This window comes from Lampetra fluviatilis, chromosome 4, assembly GCF_964198595.1.
Source record: "Lampetra fluviatilis chromosome 4, kcLamFluv1.1, whole genome shotgun sequence".
NCBI lineage: Eukaryota > Metazoa > Chordata > Hyperoartia > Petromyzontiformes > Petromyzontidae > Lampetra > Lampetra fluviatilis.
In genome coordinates this window covers 18417070-18443105 of record NC_136278.1, presented here as the reverse complement: position 1 = coordinate 18443105, position 26036 = coordinate 18417070, and the positions used below count along the sequence as shown (strand labels likewise).

Genomic DNA, 26036 nt, shown 5'->3' with positions numbered 1-26036 from the left:
TCCCGCAAAGCGGGCTCTCATTTTATCGTCCCTGAAGATATTATTGGCTGGGTTGGAAGCTCCCACTGGGATTTTAAGTTATGATATTCTGAGTGTGGGGGGGTGGGGGCATGAGAAATGCGGGCAATGGATGTTGAATTCTTCGGTGTGCGATTCTCAACGCTGCACATCCCCGGGACACGGTCCACCCTTCGTGATGGCACCGCCGCACGGCATGGCTTGGGATTCGGACTCTCTCCAGGAGCCGCTCTTAACCTCGGAGGCCGTGTTTGCTTAAATCCCGGCGGCGAGGGCTCCTTTTGTGGGGCTAAGTGCGCTGTCCATTTGGAGAAGAAAAGAAACGCACACACACACACACCGGCGTGTATCGCCCGAAACTCATTAGGCCGCCACAGAGGCCGCGTGGTTATCGCGTTCCTCCGGGTATGGCGCGTGAGCGCTTAGGCAGCGCACGTGCACCGTGCTCCGGAGGCACGGTGGGGGGGTTCCTCACTCACCCACTCACTTACTCATTCACTCACCCACCCACGTGCTTTCTCGCTCTCTCTCATCCGCTAATGCTCATTTAATGCAAACGCGAGCGCGGCTCCGCTCGGCCTCCACTGGATGTCTTGGAGCTCTCGCTAAGTGCACACATGTGAAGTGTGGTGTGTGAAGTGTGGTGTGTGTTTGGGAACGGTAGTGTAGTGGTCAGCACGCTGCTCTAAAATTCCTGGCGACCCGGGTTCGATTCCCACTCACGGCCAACACCAGTGACGATTATCTGAACCGGTCCTGGGCCTCCTCTAGGTCGACACGGCCTCAAATAACTACCTGGTACGATGGGAGACAAAGGCGACCGGGCGTTGTGTTGGCCACCCACCCCCTCATGTGCCGTGCCGGCCTTCATAGGTGGCTCGCTAGTGTAGTGGTGGTGTTGACGTGCGCCGACAGTGATGGATCACGGGGCGGCACGGGGTGCGGGGTTGGGCACGCGTTGTGGGCGTGGTGTGGACGCGCGCGCCGGGAGTGAGAGATCACGGGGCGGCGCGGCGTGAGTGGTGAGGCGCGCTGACACTGTGGGAAAACAGGATCGTAGCCAGCGCCCAGTGATTGGTCAAATGGGATGGGTGCTCTCAGCGACGTCCGCAGGAGGTGTATAAAGGGTGACGCGCGAGAGCACTCGGGGTTGTTGTTAACCAGTTGAAGATCGAAGACGGAGTGAAGAGGTAGTGCCCTGAGACCCCTAGTCCCGCTGTCCTTGTTGGGACCGGGGCCCTGTGTGGCTCGGAGGCGAGACTGTGGGACCCGTGGTCCGACGCCCATGTGGGTCGGGACTGTGGGACCCAGAGTCGAGAGGGACACCCCGGCTGGGTGTGTTCCGAGAGGCTACGGGGCGTAAGAGCCCGTGTTGGTGTAGCCAGGAGAACCGTGTGGGGTAGGCTGGTGTTAGCCACCCGTGTAGCTAAGTGGGTGTTAGTCACCCGAGTAACCAAGTGGGTGTTAGTCACCCGAGTAACCAAGTGGGTGTTAGTCACCCGAGTAACCAAGTGGGTGTTAGTCACCCGAGTAACCAAGTGGGTGTTAGTCACCCGAGTAACCAAGTGGGTGTTAGTCACCCGAGTAACCAAGTGGGTGTTAGTCACCCGAGTAACCAAGTGGGTGTTAGTCACCCGAGTAACCAAGTGGGTGTTAGTCACCCGAGTAACCAAGTGGGTGTTAGTCACCCGAGTAACCAAGTGGGTGTTAGTCACCCGAGTAACCAAGTGGGTGTTAGTCACCCGAGTAACGAAGTTGGTGAATAAAAGAGTGTGCTACCCGTGAAGTCGTCTCCCGCCGAGTTACTACATTACAACTGGCGTCAGAAGTAAACCTGTCTTCAAGAAGAATGGATACTAGGAAGACTACCCGTACCCACGAGCGAGATCGGGAAGACGACGGCGTACCGGAGACACCAACCTCGGGAGGAGAGGACGAGGAGTTGCCGCCGATGCAGCACTTCGCGGCGATGGCCGACGCTCCGCTCGCCTCCGACACCAGCCTACAGGACGCACACTCCCGCCTGGCGGAGTTGCTGCTCGCCGCCGCTGCAGTTTTGGCGGAGATCTCCGTTCCAGCGGGCGGAGGGACCGCTGCGGGGTTGGAGGAGGCGGCGCGGCTGGAGGGATCCCGCCAGAAGGCGCTTCGCGCCAAAAGTTTTGAAGTTGGCGCCGTTTTTGAGGGTCCGCCATCAATTGGCGGGAAGCGTGGACACCACGTGGGCGGAGAGCTCCACTCAGAGCGGCCCGCGTCATCGGCGCGCGCCGGAGCTCTCCATTATGCGCCTGCAGACGGAGCCGACATTTTCTACAACCACGGCGGCGCGCGGGAAAATCGTTTCAACGACGACGACGACCGGGTCCTCCAGCACCGATTGCCCGCGCTGTCGGTGTTCAAGGCAGACGGGGGCGACTGGGGAGCCTTCCAACGAAGGTTCCTCGCACATCAAGAAATGTCGGGGTGGTCCGACACCACTGCCCTGCTCGCGCTGCCAGCGATGCTCGACGACGACGCGCTTGCAGCCTTCACATCGGCCCCTAGGTCGTCCCGCTCAACGCTCCAGGCCGCGCTACACCTAATGGCTAAAGTGTTCGGGCCGCCCTCGACCTGTCGCCACCAGTTCTACGATCGGCGAAAGGTGGTTGGAGAAACAACGCTCGCCTATCGCACGGCGCTGCTCGCCCTGGCGGACGCAGCTTTTCCCCGCATGGACAAGGAGGGGAAGGACGCCATGGTGACGGAGCAGCTGTTGGCGTTGGCTCACGGCTTGGGAGTCCCCATCAATACGGCGGACGAAATGGACATCTGCTCCCTGGGGATTGCCACGAGTATTCACGCATACGAGGTCCTCAAGCGCAAGCCGACGGTCATCTGCGCATCGGCGGGGAACGCGGCAGTGGCTGCCACGGTCGCCGAGCCTCAGCCTGCTGCGGCTCGGGAGGAGGCCTTCACTGTATCGAGACCGGGGGAGTGGAGAACGGGAGGTCGTTCGCCCACACGTTCATCCCGCAAGCTGGAGCAACCGAAACCTACGACGTCCCTCGTCGTCTGCTACAACTGTGGCCTTCGGGGTCACGTCGCAGCCGGGTGCCGGGCTCCGCGTCAGCGCGCCATGGGACCACGTCCGGACGACGACCGGGGCCACAAGTCATCGCAACTAAACCCGGCAAGTCGCGGCACCTCACACGTTCGGTCCCCATACACGGCACGTTCGGGTCGCCGCTTGGCGGTGCGGGGACCACATATGGGTACCGGGGGTTCGGTTCGGCGAGGGGGGTTCGTACACGGCCCGAAAGCAGTCGAATGGTCCGAATTGGCCCACAGGATAGTGGCTGCGTCGGCCGGGTCGTCCGTGGTAACGGGGTTTATTGACGGGGTTGAGGTCCGGGTGCTTGTGGACACGGGTGCATCGGCCACTATCATTTCGGACCTTATTTATAACATTCTTCCCGTCCAATGTCGACCCCTTCTGCCGGTGGACGTACCATTTTACGCGGCGAACGGGGGATCCCTGGGAATCATCGGCCAGATTCGGGCGACTATTTGTATTGGTGATATCAAATTGGCGGGTCCTATTTTTGTATCATCATCGCTGGCCGTTCCTTGTTTACTAGGTACGGACTTTCTGTCTAAAATGCCCATCAAAATTCTCATAGATCAAGCCTGCATTGAGCTTCCATCGGGATGGCGGGTTGCGTTTTTGACGAGCCCTACTAAAATACGCACGGTTTGTGCGACGGTGCAGGCGCTGGCAACTCAGACTGTACGGGTGCCCCCGGGATCGCAAATGTTGGTACCCCTTCGGTTGAGAAAATCCCTCGGGGTGGATGCGGGGGCACAGGGAGTTCTGTTGGGGCCGTCTAACAGAGCCAAAGGGGGCCTCGACTTAGCGGTAGCTCAGACCATGGTGAGGGGGGACAGTGAGCCGTTCGTTATGGTCCTGAATACGGGTCGCGGCCGGCCGTGATTACACAGGGAACGGTGCTGGCTCACGCCGCGCCGCTACCCGTCGAGGAACAGCTCGTTGCTCACGCGGATTTGAGTGCCGATACGCATCCTCAAAGTCAGGAGGGGACAGAGTGGGTGGACTCGTTGTGTGCCGGGTCTAGTAACCTGTCCAGTGTGCAGTTGGGAGCATTGAGAGGCTTGCTACTCGAGTTTGCTGACGTGTTTAGCAGTCACAAGTACGATATTGGCTGCACAGACCTGTTGCGCCACCACATAGCTACGGGGGACGCGGCTCCTATTCGACAGAATCCCTTCCGGCTCAGCCCAGCCGAGAAGGAGCATGTGCAGTCGGCGGTTAATGACATGTTGGCGGCCGACATCATTTCGCCCTCTTCCAGTCCGTGGGGTGCTCCTATCGTCCTAGTTAAAAAACAGGATTGGTCCTTGCGGTTCTGTGTCGATTTCCGCCGCCTAAACAAAATCTCTATGGCCAATGCGTATCCTCTCCCCAGGATGGATGAGTCGCTGGATGCCTTGGCGGGAGCACAGTTTTTTTCGACGCTTGATCTGCTGTCGGTATTTTGGCAATTGCCCCTCGATAACGAATCAAAACCTAAAACCGCTTTCCGGACGCCGGGAGGCCTATTTGAATTCAACCGATTGCCCATGGGCTTACATTCCGCTCCCGCCACGTTCCAGAGGCTCATGGAATTGGTTTTGTCGGGCCTCCAATGGGACACCTGTTTGATTTACCTCGATGATATCATCGTTTTCAGCCGGACTTTTGAGGAGCACCTCCAGCGTCTGAGAGCGGTGTTCCTCAGGATGCGTTCCGCTAAGCTTAAATTTAAACCGGCTAAATGTTTTCTGCTTCGGGAATCGGTCAGGTACTTGGGCCATATCGTTAGTCGGTCAGGGATCTCGACAGACCCTGCTAAGACGCACTGCGTCAGCTCATGGCCAACGCCAACCTCGGTCACTGAAGTCCGCAGCTTCATAGGATTCGCCTCCTATTACCGTCGTTTTGTCAAGCAGTTTGCCACCATAGCCAGGCCCCTTGCACGCTTTGACGGCTAAAGGTGTGCGCTTTCACTGGGGGCCGGAAGAGGAGGCTGCGTTCTGCTCCCTTCGTGACGCCTTGGGGCAGGCTCCCCCCTTGTGTTACCCCGATTTCATGCAACCGTTTTTGCTCGACACGGATGCCAGTAACACGGGTATCGGGGGAGTGCTCTCACAGGTGGTCGGGGGGGTCGAACGGGTGGTCGCCTACGGTAGCAGGGTTCTGTCCCCTGCGGAACAACGCTACTGTGTGACACGTCGTGAATTGCTGGCGATTGTGTTTTTTATACAGCAATTCAGGCCGTATCTTTACGGCCGTCATTTTACGGTTCATACGGACCATGCGGCTCTCCAGTATGCTATGCGGGTGGCGCAGCCATCCGGTCAATTGTCCCGATGGTTGGAGGTCCTTCAGGACTACCAATTCACGACGATTTACCGCAAGGGATTGCGCCACTCGAACGCGGATGCCTTGTCGCGGTTGCCGCCGCGCACGGAATACGCATGTCTGCTGGGATCGGCGCGGTGTAAACCCCCTGTCGCCGTCCCCGCGGAAGTTGTGCGCACCGCCACTGATACTACGGGGGTCGACGCTCCCACGGGGAGGGACTCGCTGTTAGCGTTGCCTCTCATCGAGTGGGGCCGTCTCCAAATGGCCGACAGCTCCCTACTCACGCTACGTCGGAAGTGGGACAACATGTCCCGGCGTCACGCACTCGTTGTGCCATTTGCTATGCGGGGTAGGGTCGTTCTGGCTGCTCATGAACGACTCATGCATCTGGGTTTTCACAAAACGCTCGCCCTAATCCAGCGAGACTATTATTGGCCGGGGATGGGCAACGACGTGGCGAACATTCTTAAGGGATGTGTAAGGTGCGCCCAAAGGAAGCCGCCACCAGTAGCGGCTAATCCACCGCTGCAATCCATTCAGGTTTCGCGCACAAACGAATTGGTTGCGTTAGACATCTTGGGGCCCTTTCCCGCTACACCTAGGGGAAATAAGTTCCTACTGGTTGGCGTAGAGTACTTCACCCGCTGGCCCATGGCATGGCCACTCGCCAACCAGTCGGCTGCGGCAGTGGCGGACGCCTTTGTCCAAGGTTATGTTTTGGACAAGGGCGCCCCTGAACGCTTGCTGACGAACCAAGGGAAGAATTTTTCGAGCGTTTTGTTGCGCGAGGTGTGCGACCTGTTGGGTACAAAGAAAGTGCGTACCTCCCCGTACCACCCGCAGACTGACGGAATGGTTGAACGTCTGAACAGGACGATTACGTCTATGCTGTGCCAACAGGTCTGCGACGATCAGGTTGATTGGGACTTACAGGTACCGGGGGTGCTCGCGGCCTATCGAATGGCCCCTCATGCGGCGACGGGGTTTTCCCCATTTTTTCTTATGTATGGGCGGGAGGCCGATCCGGCCATGGACGTCCAACTGGGGATTTCCCAGCCACGTGCAAAATCTAAATTGGCAGACCACATCAAGTTTAATATCGCCAAATTGGCTGAAGCGCGAGAGGCTGCGAGATTGAATTCGCAGTCTCGGCAGATCGCGAACGAGAGATTGCATGGACGGAGGGTGCATACGCACGATTGGAAACCAGGCGATAAGGCCTGGCTGCATTGTCCACATGCACCGTTGGCTACGTCACCCAAATTGTTGAGACCATGGAGGGGACCGGTGGAAATTGTGCGGGTTGCACGACCCCAGAGTATACAGATTAAAAGGGAAAAACGCCGTTGGTACGTGCACCCCTCCCGACTGAAACCCTACGCGGCACCGCGTGACCCCGTTTTGTGCCGTAACGAACGAGCGTGTGATGTGACCGTCGACTCGGGGAGGGATGTGTCGCAGGCTGATCCTCACGTGTCTCCACCTGACCCACCCCCAGGTGTCTCGGGCCTGACGGCGGTTGACCGTCGGGAACCGGAACCCCGCGGCACGCGCGGATCCTCGATGCCTGGCCCGTGCCTTCCTGAACTGCCGGCACCACCGGACGGTCAACCGCGTCTGGTGCCGTACGACGGACCGGCAAGGCGGACTCGGGCTAAGACACAACACTTTTCATGAGAAGAAAAAATAACAAAATTTTTAAACCCGGGCTCACCGCCGTGTTCCCCCTCTGCCGGGGTAATGTCCCGTTCAAGGGACGCTCGGGAAGAATGGGACGCTGCACGAGTCAGAAGAAAGAAAAAAAATATTTTTTTTTGGCATACACATTTATTGTTGTCACTCGCCGGATTGTACATATTGTTCTGTTGTTGTGGTGGCATTGCTGATTTTTGCGGATGGCGGTGTTCGTGTTGTGTTATGTTGTTATGTTGTTGTTGTGTTACGGGGCACACATGGGGGGGTAGGGGGTGTTGTATATTTTTATAGCAGCCAGGTCGGCTGCGAGCTATTTGGTAGGGGGTGATGTAGTGGTGGTGTTGACGTGCGCCGACAGTGATGGATCACGGGGCGGCACGGGGTGCGGGGTTGGGCACGCGTTGTGGGCGTGGTGTGGACGCGCGCGCCGGGAGTGAGAGATCACGGGGCGGCGCGGCGTGAGTGGTGAGGCGCGCTGACACTGTGGGAAAACAGGATCGTAGCCAGCGCCCAGTGATTGGTCAAATGGGATGGGTGCTCTCAGCGACGTCCGCAGGAGGTGTATATGTAGTGGTGGTATTGACGTGCGCCGACGGTGACAGTGATGGATCACGGGGCGGCGCGGGGTGCGGGGTTGGGCACGCGTTGTGGGCGTGGTGTGGACGCGCGCGCCGGGAGTGACAGATGGCGGGGCGGCGCGGCGTGGGTGGTGGGGCACGATGAGATGTGGGAAAAGAGGATCGTAGCCAGCGCCCGGCGATTGGTCGAATAAGTGGGTGCTCGCAGCGACGTCCGCAGGTGGGGTATAAAGGGGGACGCGCGAGAGCACTCGGGGAGAGTTACCCAGTTGAAGACCCGAAGACGGAGCTGAAGACCTAGTGCCCCGAGACCCCTAGTCCCGCCGTCCTTGTGGGGACCGGGGCCCTGTGTGGCTCGGAGGCGAGGCTGTGGGACCCGGGGTCCGACGCCCCCGTGGGTCGGGCTGGGGACCCACAGTCGAGACGGATACCCCGGGCAGGGAGTGTCCCGAGTAGCTCAGTGGCGTTAGTCGCCGAGTAGCTAAGTGGATGTTGGTCATCTGAGTAGCTCAGTGGCGTTAGTCGCCGAGTAGCTAAGTGGGTGTTTGTCACCCGAGATACTAAGTGGATGTGGGTCATCCGAGTAGCTCAGTGGGCGTTAGTCGCCAAGTAGCTAAGTGGGTGTTTGTCACCCGAGATACTAAGTGGGTGTTTGTCACCCGAGATACTAAGTGGGTGTTTGTCACCCGAGATACAAAGTAGGTGTGAGTCACCTGTAAACGAGTTTGATAAAATAAAGAGTGTGTTACCCGTGAAGTCGTCTCCCGCCGAGTTACTACATTACAACTGGCGTCAGAAGTAAACCTGTCTTCAAGGAGTATGGACACGAGGAAGACTACCCGTACCCACGAGCGAGGTCGGGACGACGACGGCGTACCGGGGACACCGACCTCGGGAGTAGAGGACGAGGAGTTGCCGCCGATGCAGCACTTCGCGGTGATGGCCGACGCTCCGCTTGCCTCCGACACCAGCCTCCAGGACACGCACGCCCGGTTGGCGGAGTTGCTACTCGCCGCCGCCGCTGTCTTGGCCGACATCTCCGTTCCGGCGAGCGGAAAAACGGCTGCGGGGGTCGTGGAGGAAGCGACGGTGGAGGATTCCCGCCAAAAGGCGCTTCGCGCCAAAAGTCTGGAAGTTGCCGCCGTTTTTGGGGGGCCGCCACCGATTGGCGGGAAAGACGGACGCCACGTGGCCGGACACCTCCGCGCAGCGCAGCCCACGTCATCAGCGCGCGCCGGAGCCCTCCATTTTGCGCCTGACAACCGAGCCGACATTTTACACAACTACAGCGGAGCGCGGGAAAATCTCTCCGACGTCGACGACGATCGGGTCCTCCAGCAAAGATTGCCCGCGCTGTCGGCGTTCAAGGCGGATGGGGGCGACTGGGGAGCCTTCCAACGAAGGTTCCTCGCTCATCAGGAGATGTCGGGGTGGTCCGACACCACTGCCCTGCGTGCGTTGCCAGCGATGCTTGACGACGACGCGCTTGCAGCCTTCACATCTGCTGCAAGGTCGTCCCGCTCTACGCTCCAGGCCGCACTACACCTGATGGCGAAGGTGTTCGGGCCGCCCTCCACGTGTCGCCACCAGTTCTACGATCGGCGGAAGGTGGCTGGAGAAACGACGCTCGCCTACCGCACGGCACTACTCGCCTTGGCGGACGCAGCTTTTCCCCGCATGGATAAGGAGGGGAAGGACGCCATGGTGACGGAGCAGCTGCTGGTGTTGGCCCACGAGTTGGGGGTCCCCATCAACGTGGCGGACGAGATGGATATCTGCTCCCTGGCGATCGCCACGAGCATTCACGCGTACGAGGTCCTCAAACGCAAGCCGGGGGTCGTCTGCAAATGGGCGGGGAACGCGGCACTGGCCGCCACGATCGCCGAACCTCAGCCAGCTGCGGTGCAGGAGCAGGCCTTCGCTGCATCGCGTCCGGGGGAGTGGAGAACGGGAGGTCGTTCGCCCACACGTTCGCCCCGCAAGCTGGAGCAACCGAAACCTACGACGTCCGTCGTCTGCTACAACTGCGGCCTTCGGGGTCACGTCGCAGCCGGGTGCCGGGCCCCGCGTCAGCGCGCCACAGGACCACGTCGGGACGACGACCAGGGCCACAAGTCATCCCAACAAAACCCGGTGCCTCGGGCTTGACGGCTGCTGACCGTCGAGAGCCTGAACCCCGGGGCACGCACGGGTCCTCGTTGCCTGGCCGATGTCTTCCTGAACCGCCGGCACCACCGGACGTTCAACCGCGTCTGGTGCCGTACGACGGACCGGCAAGGCGGACTCGGGCTAGGTCTCAACAATTTTCATGAAGACGTTTTTCTCTACACCGAGCTCGCCCGGTGTTCCCCTCTGCCGGGGTACTGTCCCGTTGTAGGGACGCTCGGAAGAAGAAGGGGACACTGCACGAGTCGAAAGAAAATTTTTTTTTTTTCCATTTATTTTCCTTTTTGCATATACATTGCTAGTGTCACTCGCCGGTTTGTATATATTGTTCTATTGTCGCGGTGGCATGGGTTGAGGGTTGCGGATGGTAGTGTTCGCGTCGTGTTGTGTTGTTAAGTTAGTTGTTGTTCTTGTTGTTGTGTTGTGTTACGGGGCACACGGGCGGTTTGTATATTTTTATAGCAGCCGGGTCGGCTGCGAGCTATGTGGTAGGGGGTGATGTAGTGGTGGTATTGACGTGCGCCGACGGTGACAGTGATGGATCACGGGGCGGCGCGGGGTGCGGGGTTGGGCACGCGTTGTGGGCGTGGTGTGGACGCGCGCGCCGGGAGTGACAGATGGCGGGGCGGCGCGGCGTGGGTGGTGGGGCACGATGAGATGTGGGAAAAGAGGATCGTAGCCAGCGCCCGGCGATTGGTCGAATAAGTGGGTGCTCGCAGCGACGTCCGCAGGTGGGGTATAAAGGGGGACGCGCGAGAGCACTCGGGGAGAGTTACCCAGTTGAAGACCCGAAGACGGAGCTGAAGACCTAGTGCCCCGAGACCCCTAGTCCCGCCGTCCTTGTGGGGACCGGGGCCCTGTGTGGCTCGGAGGCGAGGCTGTGGGACCCGGGGTCCGACGCCCCCGTGGGTCGGGCTGGGGACCCACAGTCGAGACGGATACCCCGGGCAGGGAGTGTCCCGAGTAGCTCAGTGGCGTTAGTCGCCGAGTAGCTAAGTGGATGTTGGTCATCTGAGTAGCTCAGTGGCGTTAGTCGCCGAGTAGCTAAGTGGGTGTTTGTCACCCGAGATACTAAGTGGATGTGGGTCATCCGAGTAGCTCAGTGGGCGTTAGTCGCCAAGTAGCTAAGTGGGTGTTTGTCACCCGAGATACTAAGTGGGTGTTTGTCACCCGAGATACTAAGTGGGTGTTTGTCACCCGAGATACAAAGTAGGTGTGAGTCACCTGTAAACGAGTTTGATAAAATAAAGAGTGTGTTACCCGTGAAGTCGTCTCCCGCCGAGTTACTACATTACATATAAAGGGTGACGCGCGAGAGCACTCGGGGTTGTTGTTAACCAGTTGAAGATCGAAGACGGAGTGAAGAGGTAGTGCCCTGAGACCCCTAGTCCCGCTGTCCTTGTTGGGACCGGGGCCCTGTGTGGCTCGGAGGCGAGATTGTGGGACCCGTGGTCCGACGCCCATGTGGGTCGGGACTGTGGGACCCAGAGTCGAGAGGGACACCCCGGCTGGGTGTGTTCCGAGAGGCTACGGGGCGTAAGAGCCCGTGTTGGTGTAGCCAGGAGAACCGTGTGGGGTAGGCTGGTGTTAGCCACCCGTGTAGCTAAGTGGGTGTTAGTCACCCGAGTAACCAAGTGGGTGTTAGTCACCCGAGTAACCAAGTGGGTGTTAGTCACCCGAGTAACCAAGTGGGTGTTAGTCACCCGAGTAACCAAGTGGGTGTTAGTCACCCGAGTAACCAAGTGGGTGTTAGTCACCTGTGTAACGAAGTTGGTGAATAAAAGAGTGTGCTACCCGTGAAGTCGTCTCCCGCCGAGTTACTACATTACACTAGCAGCACTTGTCCTAACAGTCTGTTCAGGCTACACGGGGGATTTTTGACGTGGCGTGTGAAGTGATTCGTGCAACGACAAAAAATTGTATGTTGTTCAATGCGGGGTAAGAGCGGCGGCTCTATGGGCTGTCAGCAAGAGCTCTGACATCACTTTTCTCACCGTCGCCTACTTCTCGACACTCGCGCGCACTCAGCCCACCTCGCGTTGCAACCACCACCAGCGCCGCCAGCATCGTCCCCCTACACCGGTGGTTCTCAGCCTGTGGTTCCACGCGGACCCCTGGGGTAACGTGGCAATGTCCCCAGGGGGTACGTGAGGTGATTTATAAACGTGTGAAATTATATCGTACTTGAGAGTCATTGGAATGAATCTGCCAATATAAAATAACTACGATCCAATTTTAATCCATATGATCATCTAGAACGATATTAAAGACCTTTATAAACGCATTCATCATTAACAACGTGGTTTCCCAGAGTAACCAGCGAGCAGGAGCACATCACGCCATATGTGCAGAGTGTCCGTTGAATTTTAGTGAGTTAGGATACCTCACAAAGTGGACAATTGATTAAAATATTGGCGTTTTTTATTCATACATTTATTTCTCAGAACCATTCTGGGTCAGGCAAGGGGGTACTCGGTTGAAACCAAATTCAACAAGGGGGGGAGGTACAGTAGCTGTAAAAAGGTTGACAACCACTGCCCTACATCGTCCTCCAACCCACTGTCGCCCTCTCTTCCGCCCAATCAACACGGCGCCACACCAACCCCTCTGGTGTGCCGCCTTGGCCTTCACAGGCGCTCGCTAACAACACTTGACCCCAGTGGCCCGTTAAAGGCTCTACGGTCGTGGTGGGGACCTTTGGCCTCTCTCTGTGTGTTGTCCCACAGGAGCTCATCACGGCCTGGTACATCGGCTTCCTGGCGCTCGTCTTCTCCTCCTTCCTGGTCTACCTGGCCGAGAAGGACGACAACAAAGACCAGTTCGCCACCTACGCCGACGCGCTGTGGTGGGGCACGGTACGCCGTGCGCTGCCCTGCGGCGACTTGGCCCCACGGAGATGTCCCTCGGAGCGATAGACCCCGGGTGTGCAAGCGGTTAAACTGCGCCGGGACCCAGGCACCGGGGCTGTGAAGGAGAGAGATAAATTGGACATCGGGACCCTTGGAATCGCAAAGAGGTCCACGGATTCACACAGAGACCCATAGCCTTACACTGAGATCCACGGAATCACATAGAGACCCATAGACTAGCACAGACATCCACCGAATCACATGGAAACCCATATACCCGTACAAAGATCCACGGATTCACATAGAGACCCATAGACTCGCACATAGGTCCACAAATTTACGTACAGATCCATAGACTCGCACAGAGATCCCCGGATTTCCATAGAGACCCGTGGACTTGCAGAGCCAGAAGAAGGACATTGGGAGTTCAGGATAGAAAGTGGCAGGAGAGTGCTGTAGATGTGATCAGGGAGAGAAGGAGGAGGTTGTGGTGGGTGGGACGCGTGTGCAGGCTATGGGAGGAGGAGGGCACAGGCCACCAAAGTCAGACGCTGAGGTGGCACCCAGAGGTGGGCGACCACGGAGCAAACACCATGCCAGGTGATGGCAATCGTGGTGCCATTGGTGGTGGCGGTGGTGGTAGTGGTGGTGGCGACGGTGGTCGCGGTGGTGGTGGTAGTGGAACTCTAAGAGTGCTCCTTGGAGGAGGAGATGACAATAATAATTTGTATGTATCTGTAAGGCGCCTTCTACTGTCTCAAGGCGCCTTGTAAGTGTAAGGATAAGAAAAGAGAGACACAGAAGCTAAATAAAATGAACTGACTTAAAAACATGTGTTTTAAGACGAGATTTCAAAGTATCCGCATTATCGCATAAACGAATTTCCAATGGTACGCAATTACACGACCGTGACTCAGACACAGGAAGTGGCCACTCACTCCAGGAATGCAGCCAGCATCGAGGTACGCACAGAAGGGCAGAGTCTGCGGATCATAACGACCTTGAGGGGGTGTACAGATGAATTGGCTCTTGAATATATGGTCGTGGTGCTAGCCTATGCAAGGCTTTAAAAACTCGTAGAAGACTCCTAAACTCTACTCGTTTCAAGATCGGAAGCTAGCGTAATGATAAGATAGCCGGAGAAATGCGGTCACGTAATTGGGGTTCAGGTGAGCACCCTAACTGCCGCTATGCAAAGACTGCGGGATGCGGCTAAAGTCGGGATGCCATGGCGAGGTGTGGGAGCACCAGTGACCAGCCGCTGGTCGTGTTGCCCCCCGTTGGGTATGGTCTGCGTCAGACTGGAGACTGGTCACTCGCGTGAGAGCTCGCCGCTGACATTCAGTTAATTTAACTTGTCGCGTATGATGTTTATTGTGAATATGCACGCGCGGTCATCCCGGCATCCCCGGCGAGATCACGTTATTAACCCCCGGCGTGTAGCCTCTCTGTCAAATCCTTCGGTGGACACGCCGCGATTCGAAGTGGCTATTATAGTCTGCTGGCACGAGAGATTGGTCATCGCTCAGAGGGGCATAACTTTAAATTACCGGCACGCTCATTTCACTGCATTATTCATCATCCTTCAGGGGCCGGTGCATCTGTGGGGTCCGACGTCCACCTCCCCGCTTCCCGTGAGCGGGCGGGGCGTGACGTCAACCCCCTCCATTCCCCCCTCTTCTTCGGCCGCCTCTCGCCGAGGCCCCGCCGATCGAGTGATCGCCCCCCCCCCACGCCAGCGCCCTCTCTGAGGGCCATATCTGAACGGCTGGCTTACCACCGCCGAGGTTATCCCGCACCCGCCGAGCGCTATTCAACAGAAATGGCGGCAGTATGAATATGCACACCTACCCCGCCCCCCCCACCCCCGGGTGGATAAGCCCTAATCCGCGTGCCCGCAATGCTAATGCAAGCGGAAAAGGAACGGCGGGGATAGGGCTATGGGGCACGCCTCACCGTTAACGCTATTTTTACCGTGTAAACGCGCCGCGTAAAGCGCGCTGTGTAAACACGCACGCGAGCGTAAACACGCGAAAACGATGGCGGCCGTATATATGCTGCAGTACACGCACCTCACGCGCACGCGTGAGAAGCCGATCAAAACCATCACGTTACCATACATAGCAGGTGTTACCAAAAAGATTTACAAAATCTTAAACAAACACAGGATCCAGGTCCGATTCAATACAGTACACAAAATCCATGATCTAATCCCATCTGTGAAGGATGTCATTCCTGACATGCAATATCCTGGAGTCTGCAAACTGAGTTGTACCTGCGGTAGCAGTTTCATTGGGGAAACGAAACCGACATGTCTCGGACCGTGTTCGCAAACACAAAGCAGATCTGAAACACGGCAGAACCAATACCTCTGCCGTGGCTGACCATTGTTATAACGCTGTGAGCTCGCGTGATATTGTTTTTTTCTGAGACCAAGGTACTCTGCAAACCTTCGGGTTACTATCAAAGGTTTGTTCATGAAGCCATCCAGATATATAAACATAGACATAACTTCAGCCGAGAAGATGGATACAAATTGAGAAATCATTGGAAGGAAGTTATTAACCAGGTAAAACCTGAACTGTTTATGGTTGTTTCCATCATATTTGCCGGGTACTAGTCTATTTTTAAATCCGTTATATTAAGTTCACTTGCTTGCTTGCTTGCGCGCTTACGACCGTGCAAATCTTTCGGTCGTTTTTTAACCCACTTCCCGTGATACAATCGAGCTGAAATTTTGCACACAGACTCGTTGTGCGTGACAATTTATTTTCGTGAAAAATGTTTTCAAAACTTTTACACTTTTGAGGAAAAATGTTTTTATATTTAATTACCAATTGCTTAATGGTGGCAGGCAATCATCTGACCCATAGGTGGCAGCCATCTCAAGCCAGAGGACGAGAGGACTCTAGCCGCCACGCATATAAAGGATTTATAGTGAAAAACTTTGTTTTTATGGGTTAATTTTTCCGAGTTAATTTCCCCCCCGCATCTCCAGCTTTCCCAGCCTCCCACTTCCAGCCAATCACTGCCTCGTAGCAGCACTCGCTGGCATCACACGGATGCTGTGAGCGGCTTGAAGAGGCAGGATGGCAGGCAGGGAGTGGGTCGTGATGGCCCAAAGGCTGTAGACAACTGCCCCAATCGTCCCGTGGCTCCCACCTTTATACTCTCAACTTCAAAGGCCCGGGGGGCGTCGCGTCGCGAAGCCAATCACGCGCCTACCTTTTGATTTACAACTGATGCCCTGCCCTCACCTGAAGCATCTGTTACTCCCCCACCCATTGTCCCTTGCTCAGGGTTCCTTGCTCACGGTGCCTTGCTCCCCTCATCGTTTTCCCGTGCCCAGTAGTTCGCGTCTTGGGGTCTGCTCTTTATGCCTAATATCCCACCCTCCGTCCTCCCCCCAATGTTGTGTGTAACTCATTGTGGTTGGCCCAGGAAACCTTTTCTTTTTGTGCCCATACAATTTTAAGCCAATTTAGGGGCCCCAGAATGTAACCTGTCCTGTGGGGATCGGCCAATCTCCTGGCACCGGGAAACCGTGGGACTCTCCTCCTAGGGGCCCTTCAGATTAAAACCCGATGTGCCAGGAAACCCCCCGCCAGGACACTACGTGGGTGCGCTGCATGCAGGTGGCGTGTTTAGTGCGGGGGCCGGGAGGGAGTCGCGGAGCTTGCGGAGTTGCTCCGCGGTCGTGGCACCACACATCCTGGCAGCGCTTGTGTTTGCGTAAAACCCTCGGCCGGTTTCAACTTTCTCGTCGGCATCAGCAGCTTGTGGCTTTTAAACGGATGCCACCGTGTGGCCCGATGGCACGAGCACCACTGAACGACTGCGATAACTTATCGTGACTCCCACGCCGTTTTTCTGATTTCCTTTGACAGCGCCATGCCCGTGCTGGTGTTCTGGAGGGGACCCAGAAAACCCATTGAGATATCACGCATCACTGATGCGGCCAGGAATCGGACTCGGATCCTTTGATTCATAGTGCAGCATGCTAACCACTGCGCCACTGCTCCACATTGAGAATTCGACTCATCTCCATTGGCAGCTTTGAGCCAATGGAAGAAACTCCACATTCCCATGGCAGAGATCAGTCTATCCACAAGACAACCACTGTTTCCTTCACACAAAGTGGTGATTACCTTTTTTATGATCCCAGAATGAGTAGCATGATTATGATGATTGATTTTGATGTGATGATGATGATGCCAGTGGTGGTGGTGGTGATGCTGATGGATATCCTGCTGATCCTGCTTTATGATGGGCCAAATTGTCATCTGGCCAGGATTTGAACTCACGGCCTTCTTCTTGCATTACAGGCGCTGCGGCCACAGCGTCACTCAGCCAGATTAATCTCCGCTCACGTCCGCGTGGGCTGTTGTTCGTAGATCACGCTCACCACCATCGGCTATGGAGACAAGTACCCCAAGACGTGGCCAGGGAAGCTGCTCGCTTCTGGCTTCGCACTGCTGGGCATCTCCTTCTTCTCTCTGCCGGCGGTGAGCGTGCGCCAATCCCCCGACCTTGCCACACCACCTCCCCCCTCGTGTGCCGTGGTGGCAGACCAGTGCGGTCCTGCACCGACGCCGTTTTCTCTGTCTGTCTCCGACGGCAAACATGTAGGGAATTTCAACGGGACGTACATCTTTGCCTTATTGACCTGGTCAAGGCCTACGATACCATCAACAGGCCAGGGCTTTGGGTTGTTTTTCGTGTTTTTGTAGTCCCTGACCCTCTGTCCACAATTATTAAGGTATTTCATGATGGTGGGCAGGCCCGGGTAAAGCTGCGTGGCCAGAAGTTACTGCCATTCCCTGTTCACCTTTGGTTGTGACAGGGATGTCCTCTGGCCTCTACACTATTTAACATCTTGTTTGATGACATGATTTGAAAATATTTCCATGGCTGCACCAGATAATTTCTATCTGGTACAGATGCAATGAAGGCTGATCTATGCCCAGTTGTGGTCAAGGGATTACTACCCTATTAGTTAACCGTGCTATGAAAGCTGATGATCTGGTAATTGCTGCTCACTCAGAAAAATGTTGAGACGCTGCTGCTGACAGTGGAGCGTGCCAGTAAGAAGTGGGACCTTACCATCAGCCCCACAAAAACAAAGCACCACACACTCAGTATTGTGGCATCGAATACTCCACCCCCTCCACTCCTCGCGAGTGATGGGGGCAGCTGTGGCGAGGGTGGAGAAGCTTCTGTACCTGGGCAGCGTGCTTATGACCAGATCCAGTTTGGCAGGAGCAGTCTTTACTCAGAATCACTCGAGCGGCATTATCTTTTCATCAGCTGCATAACGCTGTCTGGAAGTCACCTGGTCTTATCACTGCATAGACAGCTCTGGGTCGTCTTGGCCGCAGTTATGCCCTTAATTTGCCTATGATTATGAAGCATGGAGCCCTTTAAACTAAACCATTTTCATAGACCCCCTGAGCGACGCATCTATTTTTCAGAAGCGACCTGGCCACATATGATAACATATGAGTAAAGTGGCTTATTACGTGGAAATTTATAGCAGCCAAATACTCTAAACGCGTGTTTCTAAATGTGGAGGGGAAAACCTGAGGACCCGGAGAAAAAAAAGCATGTCTAAGATCCATCCTACCAGACTGGATTGTGTGAAGAGTTCACAGATCCTTGAAAGATCTGGACACATTCCCATAAGTGAGCTCCTCTGTCAGGCAAGGCTGCATTGGCTGGGTCATGTAGCCTGCATGCCAGCCAGCACGTGCCCACGCAGCTTCTGTTTGGCTAGATAGAAGGGTCTAAATAAGCCCAGCATGAGCTAGAGAAGAGATGGAATCGTGCGGTACAGAAAAATGTGGAGCTCATTGGACTTGTCAATGACTGGTATCAGCATTGTCAAGATCAGACCCTCTGAAGGAGTCTCTTGAAGGATGCTACTGGGCGATTGGAGACAGTCGCCTATCCAACAACAGCAGAGGACAAATGAGTGATGCTCACAACAACGGGCGGTGACCGGGGTGACTAAAACGCATCTGCCAGTCATCTCAATCAGTCAAGCCGTGGCACCTGGGTCTGTCACTTTACGTGTCATCAAAGTGCGCCTAGTCTGACATAAGTGCGACGGTGACGTCACTGCCACTTGGTGCCGAACGCCCATTATTGTATATATATGTTGAACTTTTTTTTCACCGTACGTGGCCAACCGTGTTAATGGGAGGTCCAATTGTTGGTGTTGTATTCGGTGCCCCTAGGGCATTCTGGGCTCAGGATTTGCCCTCAAGGTGCAGGAACAGCACCGGCAGAAGCACTTCGAGAAGCGGCGCAACCCGGCAGCCAGCCTCATCCAGGTACAGCGCAGCACAAACGCGGCATACCTTCTACACGCAGCACAACATAACACACATTGGACACGCGGCGCAACACGACACACACGGCACGACACAGCACACACAGCACACACAGCACACACAGCACGACACAGCACGACACAGCACACACAGCACGACACAGCACACACAGCACGACACAGCACACACAGCACACACAGCACACACAGCACGACACAGCACACACAGCACACACAGCACACACAGCACGACACAGCACACACAGTACACACAGCACACCGCACACACAGCAAACAGCACACACAGCACGCACAGTACGCACAGCATACAGCACACACAGAACACAGTACGCACAGCACACAGCACACACAGCACACACAGCACACACAGCACACACAGCACACAGCACACAACACACACAGCACACAGCACACAGCACGACACCGCACACACAGCACATACAGCACACACAGCACACACAGCACACACAGCACACACAGCACACACAGCACATACAGCACACAGCACACACAGCACACAGCACGACACCACACACACAGTATGCACAGCACACACAGCACACACAGCACACACACAGCACACACACCGCACACACAGCGCCACACAGCACACACAGCACACACACAGCACGACACCGCACACAGCACACACAGCACACAGCATGACACCGCACACACAGCACACAGCACACACAGGATACACAGCACACACAGCACACACAGCACACCCCGCACACACCGCACACAGCACACACAGCACACCGCACACACAGCACACAGCACACACAGCAAGTGCACACCTGTCAACCCCTTATCAGTGCCCTACCTTATTACAGACCAATTCAGACCTTATTGGTCACCCCGTGTCCTCATAAATCTCAACGTTCATCCTACAAAGTCCCATCACAAGGGAGAAACACAAACAAATAAGGCATATTATTTTATTTATTTTGCCCGCATTGATACGGCTGTACGCCATATGGTCCTGGAAACTCAATTTCCCTGTTACAAGAATACGCGTGAACCATATGGGTTGACAGCTGTGGGCTTTACAGGTACACGTGTTCACCCAACGCCTCGTCCTTCAATATTTCATATTGAGCCGTGTATTTTTTCTGTTTGTTTCCTTAATCGAGCACTGAATTATTAAACTTCGAAGGGTCGTGATAGCCGATGAATGTTTGATGCGCAGCGTGAATTGTGCTCACAAAATGCGGATATTACGCACTGACAAAACCCACACTCCCCCGGAGGGTTTGTGCCGTGCTCGATGATTTATATATGAAGTATATTCCCGTGCCTTTGTGAGAATCCGTGAAATTCTCGCTTGTTACTCTCATGGAGTGTGTACGGTACCCCCCACATCCTGTGCAAGAGTGGCGACCCCTACCTCACCCCCCCCCCCCCCCCAGAAGATGTCTTCGCAGAACTACTTCCGAGCTCGCTTATGCAGTGGAGGAGTGGGGTGGGAGGGGTGCCCATGTCCGCAGGCCGCGCCGTGCCACGCGAAGAGTGTTGGGCACGAGTCAGTCACCCTAGAAATGTTTATTTGACGGAGCGGGGAATACGTCGTCTCCCACCTCGTCTCTCTCCACGTCTCTCACCTCGTCTCTCACCTCGTCTCTCACCACGTCTCTCACCACGTCTCTCACCTCGTCTCTCTCCACGTCTCTCACCTCGTCTCTCACCTCGTCTCTCACCTCGTCTCTCACCACGTCTCTCACCACGTCTCTCACCTCGTCTCTCTCCACGTCTCTCACCTCGTCTCCCACCTCGTCTCTCTCCACGTCTCTCACCTCGTCTCTCACCTCGTCTCTCACCACGTCTCTCACCTCGTCTCTCTCCACGTCTCTCTCCACGTCTCTCACCTCGTCTCTCACTTCGTCTCTCTCCACGTCTCTCACCTCGTCTCTCACCACGTCTCTCACCACGTCTCTCACCACGTCTCTCACCTCGTCTCTCACCACGTCTCTCTCCACGTCTCTCACCTCGTCTCTCACCACGTCTCTCACCTCGTCTCTCACCACGTCTCTCACCTCGTCTCTCTCCACGTCTCTCTCCACGTCTCTCTCCACGTCTCTCACCTCGTCTCTCACCACGTCTCTCACCACGTCTCTCTCCACGTCTCTCACCTCGTCTCTCACCACGTCTCTCACCTCGTCTCTCACCTCGTCTCTCTCCACGTCTCTCTCCACGTCTCTCACCTCGTCTCTCTCCACGTCTCTCACCACGTCTCTCTCCACGTCTCTCACCACGTCTCTCACCTCGTCTCTCACCTCGTCTCTCTCCACGTCTCTCACCTCGTCTCTCTCCACGTCTCTCTCCACGTCTCTCACCTCGTCTCTCTCCACGTCTCTCTCCACGTCTCTCACCACGTCTCTCTCCACGTCTCTCTCCTCGTCTCTCTCCACGTCTCTCTCCACGTCTCTCTCCTCGTCTCTCTCCACGTCTCTCTCCTCGTCTCTCTCCACGTCTCTCTCCTCGTCTCTCACCTCGTCTCTCTCCACGTCTCTCTCCTCGTCTCTCTCCTCGTCTCTCTCCACGTCTCTCTCCACGTCTCTCTCCTCGTCTCTCACCACGTCTCTCTCCACGTCTCTCACCACGTCTCACCACGTCTCTCTCCTCGTCTCTCTCCACGTCTCTCACCTCGTCTCCTACCGCTGCCTTGTAGGAGGAGTACAGTAAAACGCACTCGTGAGTACAGTACATAATACCGATGTTATTCTAATATTAGTTTTATTCACCACGATTACTGAAACTCAGACGAAGCCCACATACGTTCCTCAAACAACGACGTCGGGAACGCATCCCCATGTATACAATGGTATCGTGGCCCCTTTTAGCACCGATTTGATTCGCGCTTCCTTCTCCAGGAGCGCGTCTTGAGGAGCGCTAAGCGTGGACGGCCTGCGCATGTTGCGAGGTTGGGGTTTGTTGTTGTTTTTGCTTGCTGTGCACGCGTTCCTTGTTTGTCAGGCTGACGCCATCAACTCGCTCCAAGCGGCCAACTGCTTGCATCGCATTGGGCGGCGAGACCGCTGCAGTGGTGGCGGCGGTAGTGAAACAACACCACCACTACCACCGCCACCATCACAACAGCCAGCACCACCACTACCGCCACCACTACTGCCAACAATACTACCGCCACCACCACCACTACCGGCACCACCACCACCACTAGCGCCACCACCACTATCGCCACTACCATCACTACCAAAGACAAAGATCCCCCGTATAGCCTTATTAGACTGTAGAGGCAAGTGCTGTTAGCGAGCAACTATGAAGGCCGGAACGGTACAAGAGGGGGTGGGTGGCCAGCACCACGCCCGACCACCTTTGTCTCCTCAGTGCCAATGTTTACACATCGCACCAGGTACGAATTTGAGGCTGAGTCGACCTAGGGGAGGCCCAGGACCGGTTCAGTTAATCGTCACTGGTGTTGGCCGTGAGCGGGAATCGAACCCGGGTCGCCGGGTCAATAGCGCAGCGCGCTCACCGCTACACAATAGCTCCCCACCATCACTACCACCACTACCGCCACCACCGCTACCGCCACCACCACCACCGCTACCACCACCACTACCACCACTTTCGCCACTACTACCACCACCACCGAGAATGAGGACGTTCAACACGCATTCAGATTTTCAAACACCAAACAGAAACCTTTTGCAAGGCATCGTCTGCATTCGCCACACGTATTGTACATGTGGCAAAACACGCAAAAAAACATCCTCTGATAATATACGGGCATTGTCTTTGAAACTGATTAGCCTACTCCAGAGACTGGCTTTTAGATGGCCTTGTCTCACCAGTGTCAGACCAAGGAATGCCAGAAAGCGAACGGTACACGGACAATGCACGTATCAGAGCATTTATAGCTCAGGTCGAGCAGTTGCATCTATGGGGACACAATCAAAAATGGATCAAACCTATTCTTATTTTTCCTTCATTTTTGAAACTAGCAAAAAAAGGTTCCATTGGATATAACGCTCAGCACGTGAAGTCAATCGCACATGCGTCACCGTGCAAGGAAAACGACAAAACTGAGATTATTGGCCAGTGTCCCCTACTCCCTGGCGGCCAAAAAGAGAGAGGGTAGGGAGAAGCGTTGCCGCCGAATGGTCGCCCGTTGTACACGCCTCGTCGTTGCGGCCACGGTGTTATCGACGAGCGCGTTGACGAGCCTTCTTGCTTCAAGGCGCGAGAAGGGCCGCGTAGTTGCAATGGGAACGAAGGAGCTCGGCGACCTGCGACGTCCCGCGACGTCCTGCTGGCGTTCACCCGAAACGACCGGCCCACCTTTGCCGAGCCACGCGGCAAATCCTCCCACAGCCGCCGAAGGTTTGAGGTGTCGGGCCGCTCAGGACTCACGGGAGAGGGGATGACCATGGTTCAACTCCCGACGCAGACGCCCCCATTCCCCATGCCGAAAGACACAAATAATATGAATTCCTGCAGTCACGAAAGCTTTAAGTCAAGATTTAAAGTTTGGCACCGCCCGTCGCACGAGTGAGCGTTGGGGTATAGAACCGGGGCCGTCCGGTTATCAGCTTCATCGAATACAGACGATAGCCATGGCGACAAATTGAGCTCAGTTCGTCGCGCAGTGCTCTAACCGCTGGCCCACCGCTCCCCACCCAGACACATGCAGACATTGTCTGGCTGTAAAGGAACACCGCGTCTCTTTCACACCACGGCACGAATAGTGATCATAATAATAATAGAAGACACATTTTGAGCACCGATTGTCCTTTACGCACTGCATTGGACATTCCGAACGGGATCAATTCCAATTTAAATGTCACGCTCGCTCGTCACGAAACCGGACACGAGACTCGAGCATGGCGACGGCCGCCGCCGCCAAGCCGGCGACATTGAGCCCAGATTAATTAACGCGGCCCATCAAACCCTCCCGGTACCCCCCCACCCACCACCCCTTGTCGCGTGCCAAGTGCCGTCCGTCCGGAACTCTGCCGCTAATGAAAGTCAGCGTGACCGCCCCGCCGAGCGTGTCACTTTCGACCTTTTCCGCGTGTTCCACGAGAGTTTGGCCCCTTGCCGCCGGTGCGGCCGCTGATGCCACCACCACTGCGGTGGTCTCGCGGAGCGGATGGAGGGCTGCTCGTCAACACTCCCAGCCCCCGGCGTTGACTCGGCCCGTCATCCCTCTGGGGGGGAGAGGGGGGTGGTCGCTAACACAACGACTTGCTCATTTGTGAAAACGTTCAAACCAGCGGCGTCATTTGGTTTTTCCCGCTCACGAAAAGTGCGCAGATACAAAGGTAACCCGTGGTGTAGCCCTTGCCCCAACAAACATCGGCACTGGGGAGAGAAAGGTGACCGAGCGTGGTGCTGGCCACCCACCCCCTCGTGCCCCTTGCCGATGAAGTTCGGCACGGAGCACGCGGCGGGGTGGGTGGGTGGGTGGCCAGCACCGCGCCAGTTCACCTTTCTCTCCCCCAGCGCTGATTTTTACACTGCACCAGGTACTCGTTGAAGGCCGCATCCACCAAGGAGATGCCCATTTCAGATATTCGCCACTGATGTTGGATTCGAATTAGACTCCAACTCAGGTGGCCGGGCGCGTAACGCAGCGCACTATTGACTGCACCACCCCTCGCCATACAATAATCAAATACAAAGACCCCTGTTGTATATGTTGGGTGTGAAAATTTTGATGTGTTGTATGCGTGCGTGGGTGAAATTATTATGTTGTATATGTGGGTTATGAATATTCAGTGAAAATAATAATAATCAATCGAAATTTGGCCAAAGGTGTAATTATCCGGAAATACTTTAATCCATGTAATTACGCACATTTAATTATGCCAATTCGAGAGGTAATTGTAGTAATTATGCGAGTGGGTGTAATTATGATAATGCAAGTCGTTATGATAACCAGACCCCGCCTCGGTGACGAGGGTGGGTTATCGATCGGAATAAGGCAATTAATCGTATGCAGTTATGCAGGTGTGGTGTAAGTATACAAGATTAACTTAGATTAACTCGGCCTCGTTGTCTAGGTTCGTCTCATTCTCGCTTATTTAGGTCCCCGGTTCGCCCCGTTATCGCTTTAACATTTACTGAGTATGTGTTAGTGTGTTTATTAAGGTCACCAAGTTCAGATCTCAACGCAGAAGCAGATCTTATGCATAGATTCCAGGAAGGAATCACACAACCACTTCTGTATTAATCAATTTATTACTAATTCAACCTCAACTATGATATAGTATGCGAACTCTCAATCCCGGAACGTCAACACGGCATCAATACAGTATCATCAATGATTGTCTGATTTCACTTGACAACGGCACATGGATCCCGCGTAACGCGATGGTTGTTAGTGAGAGAGAGAGTCGTTAAAACATGCAAATACTATGCTAAGAAAACCTTAACGTTAATGAATGAAAGATGCTTGAAAGATTATACGGCGATAAAACACAATCAAAACAGTTATTATTCTTAAAGGCACCAATCTCAACAGATACATCGCAGGTTATCTGACAACAGAGTGGCTCGGCGGAAGGAGGTGCCAAGAATCAATTCGTATTGATGGATCTGTTGGGAATTTATGCGATTAAGAGTACAGTCCACTAAATATTAAAGATAATACTCTTACAAATGACGGATGGCCATCACTCGGTCTCGAGTTTTTCTTCACAGCCACGGATGGCTTATGGGTTCGAGTGGGTTTGAGTGGTAAGAGTTGTCTTCAATAGTCAGTGTTCGGAGTCGGTTCTTTATGTCAAACAGACGCCTGGTGGTCGTGTGGTGAGGGGGCGGTGCGCGTCATACGTATTAGTCGCTCCTCTGTCGCCGTGGGGAATTGGTTGGATGCCTGTTGATACGCTGTCGTAGTTCGGAACCCGGTCGGTAGGTGGCGCCCGCAGCTCGCTCGCAGCGCACCGTCGTCCTCTCGTCACCAGACCGCGACCCTGGCTGCCAGCAGGGGCTTCTGACGCGGCAGGTTGAGCTGT

The 26036-nt window shown here is 55.4% G+C and overlaps 1 protein-coding gene across 1 annotated transcript in view; it reads left to right on the top strand.

Annotated features, from left to right (window-relative positions):
* The window catches only part of LOC144931395 (potassium voltage-gated channel subfamily KQT member 4-like), a 264371-nt gene that overhangs the window by 185402 nt on the left and 52933 nt on the right, over nucleotides 1-26036 (top strand). Inside the window, exons 5-7 of the mRNA XM_078855200.1 lie at nucleotides 12582-12710; nucleotides 17099-17209; nucleotides 18941-19036. Coding sequence (XP_078711326.1) covers nucleotides 12582-12710; nucleotides 17099-17209; nucleotides 18941-19036 — 336 coding nt within the window. The remainder of the gene's footprint in view (nucleotides 1-12581; nucleotides 12711-17098; nucleotides 17210-18940; nucleotides 19037-26036) is intronic.